The 9914-nt window shown below is 41.4% G+C and overlaps 1 protein-coding gene across 1 annotated transcript; it reads right to left on the bottom strand.

The window, feature by feature from the left end:
- Nucleotides 1-2965: 2965 nt before the first annotated feature.
- On the bottom strand, nt 2966-5325 carry LOC121995845 (hexose carrier protein HEX6-like). Its single transcript, XM_042549620.1, has 3 exons — nt 5114-5325; nt 4709-5031; nt 2966-4248 (listed from the first exon to the last, which is right to left on the bottom strand). The coding sequence occupies exons 1-3, from the start codon at nt 5247-5249 to the stop codon at nt 3169-3171; spliced, it is 1539 nt and encodes a 512-aa protein (XP_042405554.1). The 5' UTR covers nt 5250-5325; the 3' UTR covers nt 2966-3168.
- Nucleotides 5326-9914: the final 4589 nt, after the last annotated feature.

Raw genomic sequence — 9914 nt, 5'->3', positions numbered from 1 at the left:
ATTGTTCTCTTCTTACTGATCGGTCACCAGACCGATCAGATAACCCATAGAGAGCTACTGTGTGGTTACTGATCGGTCACGAGACCGATCAGATAACTAAGGTATCGGTCGACAGACCGATCCAGACAGCCAAAGTATCACTGGATCGGTCAACAGACCGATCCAATGCCTCTGTTGGTTTTAGAGCTTCCCAGCCCTAAACCCTAATGTCTTCCTGGTCCAGAGAACGAGCTACCGAGCCCTCTCTGACCTAGTCCGGAGAACGAGCTACCGAGCCCTCTCCGACTCCATCCAGTCCAGAGAACGAGCTACCGAGCCCTCTCTGACCTAGTCCGGAGAATGAGCTACCGAGCCCTCTCCGACTCCATCAAGTCCAGAGAACGAGCTACCGAGCCCTCTCTGACCTCCCATGCCAAGCTTCCATACTTGGACTTTTCCCGTGCCAAGCTCCCTGCTTGGACTTTTCCGTGCCAAGTCTCCATACTTGGACTTTTCCCGTGCCAAGCTCCCTGCTTGGACCTTTCCGTGCCAAGTCTCCATACTTGGACTTTTCCCGTGCCAAGCTCCCTGCTTGGACCTTTCCGTGCCAAGTCTCCATACTTGGACTTTTCCCGTGCCAAGCTGCCTGCTTGGACCTTTCCGTGCCAAGTCTCCATACTTGGACTTTTCCCGAATCAGGTCAACTCAAATTGGGTCAACCAGGTCAACCTTGACCAAAGGTTGCACCCACAATCCCCCAAGTTCCTATTTTGTCAAACATCAAAATATAACTTCTCTATTCTTGTCAAACATCAAAATATACCTCGAGTCGGGTCACCCAGGTCAACCTTGACCTAAGGTTGCACCAACACTTTCATCCACACTCCTTTCATATCTGAATTTCGAGGATCCACCATTTTGATGACCAGGACTTGATCCAACTCGCGACACTGAAGCTGCAAGTGGCGATTGAGGAGACGAGGGAAAGTTCGACGAAGGATAAGATGGAGTGCTCAGATTTCCCCACCGTCGAAGGAAAGGTCTGCCGGGAGCTCGACATCTGCCCATCGACCGCCCTCCCGGAAAGGTGATGCCGTGATCGACATTCCTGCTCATCTCTTGCTCTTCGAAGGGTAATTTTGAAAAAAAATATTGATAACTCTGGAATCGTAGAAAACCTAAGGTTTCCAAAATTTTTTGATTCCTGATTCTATTCTCTAATTGCTGATGTGGCGGGAATGTTGTATTATCAGGAATCACCAATTACTTAAACCAAACAAGATTATCGTTGATAACCAACTAAAGTTATCAACGATAACCCCCAATCAAACATGCCCTAAAGGTTAGTAGTCATCCGTAATTTATCTCCTCCGTGTTGACCTTGGGATAGATTGACGGAGTACTAGGGACGAGTGTATTCATCTTTTTGCCCCAAAGATTAAGGATGATTTATTTTGTTTGATTGATTTTGATGAATCCGCTTATAAAATCGATAGAGTCCATCAAAATTAACAAATCTATGTAATAAATTATCCTTTCATCTATAAATTATGAATCAAAGTATCCGTCCATTATGGGTACGATCCAATTTACCGTTGAGCTCCACTTTGCATATAATATAATGTTTTAATATTTTATGGCGTCATTGTACATTTTCATGGAAAAGATTAAGAGAAATAATTAATCAACACATAATTTTGCAAAATAATATTACGTCTGATGACGTATGCATGGCACTCGAAAACATGGTCAAAGTTTAAACTTGCTTGAATTGCATTTTCCCTTTTCATCCATTAATTCCGAGAAAATTACAAAGTGAGGACGTTTCTTACATGAACTACATTATTATTGGCGGGCCGTCAAAGTTCGTCAATCAGGGCCTAAATAATTCATGGGCTTTAGGGAATAATAATAATAATAATAATAATAATAATAATAATAATAATAATAATAATACGTCACTATTTCCAAAATAATTATTAGTTCAGGTGCATACCATATCCAAAGATCATAAGGTGCACTGTTTCCAAAATAATTGTTAGCTTATGTGCATGACCAATATACATACCTTTCTATACAGTCGGATAATTCTCTCATTTTAAGTGCATACAGTCAATACTCCCCAACATACTTGGAAATCTCCGCTTCTCACCAACGGTTAGCAATCTAGCAATGTCATTGCAATTTGGAGACCGTAAGTACTCATCTCCAAAGATCGAGATTACTGCTTTGTCAAAAAATTTCATGCTCTTTATTGTTGTGGTTTCTCCAATTCTTACGTACCCATCCATGATATCAGCTCCAACTCCATAAGCAAGAATCCTCAAGGAGAGGTAGTAATCATTTGTAAAGAAGAAAACCCAAGCATTCTGGCAACATTTCTTCTTTGAACGAAGTATGAGTGATGATTCTCCATATTGTTAAGAATTCGAAAAAAGAGATCATGATTCATCCGAAATCTCCTCCTGAATATATTAGGAGGATATACCGATGCATCAACAAAATAATCATTGAAGAGACATATATGACCCTCCAAACGATTTCTCCTAATAAACGCACGTTGTTACTTGCCGAGAATGATATGTGATCGCGAACCTTCTTTATCATCCAATGAATCTTCAATTGAAAAAGGTAGTTACAATTATTTCCAACTCATCATCATAAGAAAGTAGATAATCGTAATTACTAATTAAATGAGATATTATTGACATTTTTTGGGAAAATTATAGTAGTATGAGATTGATGATATGGATAGGTACTCATAATATTAATGTGATTTTATACCTAAAAAAATATGACTTTTTTTTGAAGGAATATAGATGTTGAAATAGTTGGTGCAAAATCATTAACATGTATAATAATAAAAAAATATAGAGGAGAGAGAAATAATAATAAATAAATGTAAATTATATAGTAGTTAGTGAGTATTGAAAGATGATTCTCTAAATTTAATAAAATAGATGATTTACTTTAAATTTTAAAGATAGGTTGGATACAGTATTCAAGGAGTTAGACTAATTCATAAAATAGTGAAACATATTTTAAAAATAAAATTCATGATTTAGGTCGAAAGATATTTAAGAAAAATCATGATTTAGGTAGAAACATATTTTAAGTATTTTTTTAAGTTGAATTATTTTATTAAATTAGTTGGCAATTTGTCATGAATATGTGTTTTATACTTTTCTTTTATGACAGATCATTCATTTTGGGATCCGCTCCTTGGCTTCCTCCAACGACTTTCTTCCAAAACCAGTGCTCCCTCCACACCTTCCCCATCTGCTCCATCGGAATATTCCTCGTCTCCGGCAGCATCCAGTATACGAACGCGGTCATCGCCACCAGCCATCCGGCGAAAAAGAAGAAGATCCCCGACTTCATGCGGCACAGCATCGCCAGGAACGTCTGCGCCACCACGAAGGTGAACAGAAAGTTCACCGCCACGGTGATGCTCTGCCCCGCTGACCGGATCTCTAATGGGAATATCTCGCTGGGCACCAGCCAGCCGAGCGGCCCCCACGACCATCCGAATCCGGCGACGTACACGGCGATCAGCACAAGGAGGAGGTAGGCGTAGCCCCGGCTCACCCCTCCTTCGTCCCCCAACTGTCTCGCCAGGATTCCCCCAATCATCACTTGGGTCACCAGCATCTGGATTCCCCCGGCGAGGAAGAGCGCCCGCCGCCCCACCCGATCGACGACGAACATCGAGATCAACGTCGATGCGGAGCCCACGACACTGGTCATGACGGCCGACAACAGCGCGGTGCTCTCCCCGAGGCCGATCGTGCGGATCAGCACCGGCACGTAGAAGGCGATGACGTTGATGCCAGTCACCTGCTGGAAGAAGGGGATCGCGACGGCCATTACGAGGTGGGGGCGATGCTCGCGGCGGAGGATCTGGCAGAAGGGGCGCCGGATCCCTCGGGAGGCGTCGGCGGCCGCAACTAGGTCATCGAACTCGGCGTCCACGTCGGCGGCGCCGCGGATCTTCTGGAGGACGCGCTTGGCGGCGAGTGGGTCGCCGCCCTGCTGCAGGAGGCTGTTGGGCGTCTCCGGTAGGAAGAGCGCGCCGAGGGAGAGGAGGAACGCCGGCACAGTAGCAAGGGCTAGGGAGACGCGCCACCCCCACCCGCCGGGGATCTTCTCGGTGCCGTAATTGACGAGGCTGGCGGAGAGAGCGCCGATGCCGATGCTGAACTGGAAGCTGTTGTTGAAGGCGCCGCGGTAGCGAGGGGGCGCCATCTCCGACAGGTAAAGCGGAACTGCCTGCATCAATTTCGATTCAATTGCCGAGTTTTTTCGAAGAATTTGCATTTTATTTCGCATTCGATTTGAAATTGAAGCAATCGGAACAGAAATCTCCGTAAGAATTTCAACTTTTATGGAATGGCATTCATCTGGATCCATCGATCTCATCCATTGTTTTTTGTTCTTCCTATTACTTTACAGAGAAATTTCATTTTGACCCTCGTACTTTACATATTAATGGTAAAGAATCATTGTTATGAAAAGAATATTCCATGTTGAAAAATATTAAAAGGGCGTTTGTTTTATTTTTTTTTCATTCCACAAATAATTTTAATTAAAATAGTTTTGCCAAAGGCATTTTGTTTGTTCTCATTATTTTGCAGAGGCAAAAATGCAATATTTTAAGCAATAGGAGTGAAAATGGAAAAAATAAAATAAAATAAAATAATAGCGGTGAAATGAAATTTTCTCTTCATACCAGATTGGTCAATCCTAGGCCGATGCCGAGCAACACCCTGCCGACGATGACCATGTAGATGCTGGTGGCGGCGCCTCCGAGCGCGGCGCCGGCGAAGAAGGACACCCCTCCGACGATCATCGTCGGCCTGCGTCCCAGGCCCCGCGTGGCCGGCGCCGCGGCGAAGGTGGCGAAGAGCCCGGCGACGTAGAGTGAGGACGTGAAGGCCGTCAAAAGCTGGCTGTCGAACTTGCAGTAGTTGCTCACGCGCGTGTCGCCCCGCATCCGGGCGTACACCGCCGGGAAGAACTTCTCCAGGAACGCCTCCATGGAAGTCACTCCGCCTGCAAACAATTAGCGCAACTTTAAGCCGGCCGGACTCCAGAGAAAGTTTATAATTGATCAGTTGGCCGGATCATCCGTCACCTGAGACGCCGATATCGTAGCCGAAGATGACACCGCCCATGACGGCGGTGACGCAGGAGAGGACGACGAAGAGCGTGATCTTGTCACTGTAGGCGGTGGTTCCTGCTTCGACGGGAGCAGAGAAGTGGATAGCCATTGTGTGCTGTGGGAGAAAGCAGAGTCAATGACTTGGGCTAAGCAGAGTCAATTAATGGTTGCGAAATAGTACGGGGAATTAATTTTTTGATGTATTGTTTATTAAAGTTAATAAGTTTATTTATATAAGTTAAAACGGAAAGATTAAATACAGTATATGATTATAAATATAGTAATGAATATCATATATATTTGGAAGTATATATTATTTTTTTATTTGATTTTAATCGTGATGCCAAATATAATAAATCTTAATGATACCAAATATAATAAATCTCAATTGATTGTAATCAATTTAAGATTATTTTCTATTATTATAATTATCCCCGATAAATTTAATGGAAGTACATAAACGTTGAGTTTGAGTGCTAACTTAATAAAACGTTGTCTTAATAATGACTTAGTAAATATATCAGCAATTTGATTTTCAATAGAGATACAAGAAGCTGAAAGTTGTTGGGCCACCATATGCTCACGACAAAATGAAAATCAATCTCCACATGCTTCATTCGAGCATGAAAAATAGAATTTATCGTAAGATAAGTTGCTCCAATATTATCATAGTAGATTTTGGGCATAGCAGTTGAGGAAAAGTGTAATTCCTAAAGAAGATATTGTAGCCAAATAATTTCTGACGTCGCGTTAACTATAACTTTATATTCAGCTTCAGTACTTGAGCGAGAGACTGTAGGTTGCTTCTTTGAAAGCTAAGAAACAAGATTTCACCCATCCACTAGTAGAACATCAATCTTTGGGAGATCTAGCTCAATTTGCATCACTGTAGGTAATCAACTCTCGTGAGTACTAACGATATAAAAGAAGATCATGTAAAATAGTACATTTGAGATATAGATGAATTATCTTAACACATTCCCAATAGTGTTCAGTAGGAGCATGCATAAATTGACAGACATGATTCATAGCGAAAGTAATATCGAGTCGTGTAATGGTGACATATTGTAGGGCACCAACAATATTTCGGTAGATTTGGGGGTGAGCTAATGAAGAGGAGGATGAAGGTGCAGTGAAACCACCTTCAATGATTGGTGTGTAGATAGGACGTGCACCATCCATTTCAGTTCGTTGTAGAAGTCCAGTAATATATTTACTTTAAGAGAGAAGACAATCTTCAAAATGTGAGAGAAATTCTATACTAAGGAAAAACGAGCATTGTCAAGATCCCGAATAGGAAACTCTTGACGAGCATTCTTCTTAGAGGAGTAGGTAAGGATGCATTCCCCGTTGAGGGGACAGTAAGCATCGGTTTGACTTAGGATTTTCGAAAAATCTGAAAGTTAAACCTAACAGTCCAGAGACTGTCAAGTAGCTTTATTATTCATATTTTATTTTTGATAACTTTATTTTGCAAGATATGCTTGATATTTTGGACTAACGTATCTTGCAGGGAGTGAAAAGTATTGGTGCAGTTTGCACTAACGATTTAACTTAGGTTTTGATGAATAACAAGTGAGTTAAGTTAGGTGTTTTGTGATTTAATTGCGTTATCAAGTGTGCAGGAATTGACAAGTCCAAAGGACCGGACACCAGGCTAAAATCCAGCTAGGTTTGTGGGACCGGATAGCTAGTGTGAAGTCCAGATAGGTCAACGGGCCGACCGGATATCTGGCAGGAAGTCCAGTTGGGTCCGCGAGACCGGACAACTGGCATGAAGACCTGGTGGATCAGAAGACTAGTCAACCAACTGCAAGACGGTAAGTAAATGTAAGTTACTGGAGGAGAGTGACTTCATAAGGGCGCGTCTCGGTTGAGGGACAGTAGGCGTCGGTCTATGTTAGGTCAATTTTGGATCCCTAGCTAATTACTACTTCTTATTTTCACTGTATTAACTTTGTTTGTAGGTTGGATGTTTTAATTTTTGGACTAACACAACTTGTAGGGCAAAAGGAGTAAAAAGTCTTCGGATGAACAGTACCCAAAGGTGTCTTCAAGCAGTGGAAGATGTCTTCACACTGTTCATGGAAGGTGCCTTCAATGTCTTGAAGATGCCTTCCAAGAGATAAAATTTGAATATCGTCGCAGATAAGGCACAGTGATTTCGGGATCAGATTTGACCCATTGGAGGCACCTTCAACACCTATGGAAGGCGCCTTCCATGCCCTATTTAAAGCAATCTCGACCAAGCTTCATTCAACAACTAATATATGAGCTTATACACGTCAATTCGAGGTTTCGACTACTCTGACTTCTTGTTACGACTCTGTTGAGAATCTACTATACCCGATGACTGCTCCGAGGACTTCTGATCGCGACCGACAGACCAACACCAACACAAGAGCGCTATCACATCAATCCCTAAGTGTTGTTAACAAATTTTTTATACTTAATTATTGAAAAAGAGAAGTGTAGCGTGTTACACTTCGCCTAAATTCTTTGTACTTGATTCCCTCTTCTGGGGGTATCGGAAGAGGTATTTTAGTGGATTATCCATCGATAGGTCCACGGGACCTGAGTCTTAGAGTAGGAGTCGCCGAATGCTCCGAACCAAGTAAAACCGACCGTGTTTTCTTGTGCTCCCTTTCTTCTTAATTTTCTTCTGCGTACTTCTCTTTTAAATTTAAAAAAGAAACAAGTTTTCAAAACCATGTGATTCACCCCCCTCCCACCCCCGACTTGGTCCAACAAAAAACACATTTCAAGCTTGGATGAATAGTATTCAAGGCACCTCCGGGGTAGTTGGAGGCGTCTCGAGTGGCTTGGCTGAAGGCCCGCGCGAAGAGGCACGAATGCGCCTTCCATGTGCCTAAAGGCGCCTTAGAGACCGGATGGAAGACGCCTTCCATGAGTTTAAAGGCGCTTTTGAAGGGATACACTTTGCAGATTACGGAGGTTATCGTCTCTAACACTGTAGGGATCAATTACACCACTGGAGGTGCCTTCAATGGGGTTGAAGGCACCTTTAGCACTCTATAAAACAAGTCCTCGAGCAGATGCATGAACACAACTTGAATTCATGACTACTCTCTTGCGTGCTGCTACGAAGATGATATAACGAATCCATAACCCTGCTCCGACACCCAGAAGCTTGCAATTTCAACACTGTCATTGTTGGTATATTGTAACTGCACTTGTAATTTTGCTATTTGTAAAGATTTTTTGAAATTATAGTGATTTCCCAACGAAAGCGATCAACAATCGCGAGCCTTGGAATAGGAGTCGTCATAGGCTCCGAACCAAGTAAAACTTGGATGCGTTAGCATTATGTTTTCTTTCTCTTTCTGCTACATTGTTCTCTATTTTCTGAAAAGTGTGAAAAAGTCACGAGTGATTTTCACCCCCCTCTAGCGCAATGATCCTATAGATACCATCGTCCCTTGTACTTTCAATATGTCATGATGAAGCAATCTGTGAGGATTCTAGTATATTACTCGGTGATATTAGATAGGTTCATTGATTATCTGAAAGAGGATCCGATGTAGCAATTGCAAATGGAAAAAGACATTCATCAAAAGTAACACATCGAAAAAGGTATATCCATCCGGTCGAAATATGGTGACAATGATACACATGATGAAAATTACTATACTCAAGGAAAACACATTGTTGAGAGCGAGGGTTTAACTTGTGTTTAGAGTAAGGTCGTAGCCAAGGAAAACATGTACAACCAAAGATAGGGAAGGAAGAGTAATCTAGAGGACGATTATAAAGTCTCTTCAAGGGGCATTTGCTTTGAAGTAGTAAAGTGGGTGAACGATTGATAAGATAGACTATAGTTTGGATGACATCATCTCAAAATTTAAGTGGAATTGAGGTATGATTAAGAAGAGCTAAGGTAGTTTCAACCATATGACGATATTTTCTCTCGATGGATCCATTTTGTTCAGGAGTGTGGTGACAAAAGACTCAATGGAGGATACCAGAGGAAGTAAGATGAGTATAAAGCGCTTGATACTCTCCACCCCAATCAAAATGAAGGGAGATTATTTTACTATCAAAATAACTCTCAACATGTTTTTGAAAATAATAAAAAATATCAAAGAGATCAGATTTTCTTTTCATAGGAAAAATTCAAGTGAACGTATTAAAGTTATCAATAAAAATAACATAGTAAGAAAAACTCTGATTAGAAAGAATAAGAGTAGGTCCCCATATATCAGAGTGAATATTTCTAAAGGAAAAATAGAGTTGCGAGTAGAGGATGCAAAAGGTAGTTTATGAAATTTTACTTTTATACAAGTTTCACATAAATGATGATGACGTTAAAGAAGTTGGTAAACTAAAACGATTAATAATATTCTAAACAAGATGTAGAGACGGATAACCAAGGCGTGCATGCCAAGAAAATTTATCCGTACAAGGTTTTGAGAGAGGTGGGTTAAAGATGATAAAGGTCATTTTTAGTGTCCCCTTAGAGTAGAATAATTCTTATCGTAGGATCCTTCACAAGATAATAATAAGGATGAAATTTAAAAAACACATTATTATTAAGAGCAAATTGACGCACGAAAAGTAAATTTTAGTGATAGAAAGAATATGAAGAGTGTTGCGCATGCTAAAAGTATGACCACATGAATGAAAGGATGTGTTTCTAATGTGAGCAATTTGCATACCTGAGTCATTGCCTATTTGTACCATGTTAGGTCCATGATAAGGCGAAGCTTCTGTAAGAATATCATATTCCTTGTAATATGATGAGTCGCTCTAGAAT

The sequence above is a fragment of the Zingiber officinale genome, chromosome 6A, assembly GCF_018446385.1.
Source record: "Zingiber officinale cultivar Zhangliang chromosome 6A, Zo_v1.1, whole genome shotgun sequence".
Classification (NCBI taxonomy): Eukaryota; Viridiplantae; Streptophyta; class Magnoliopsida; order Zingiberales; family Zingiberaceae; genus Zingiber; species Zingiber officinale.
Note: the sequence above shows the minus strand (reverse complement) of the source record. Positions and strands in the feature narration are given on the sequence as shown.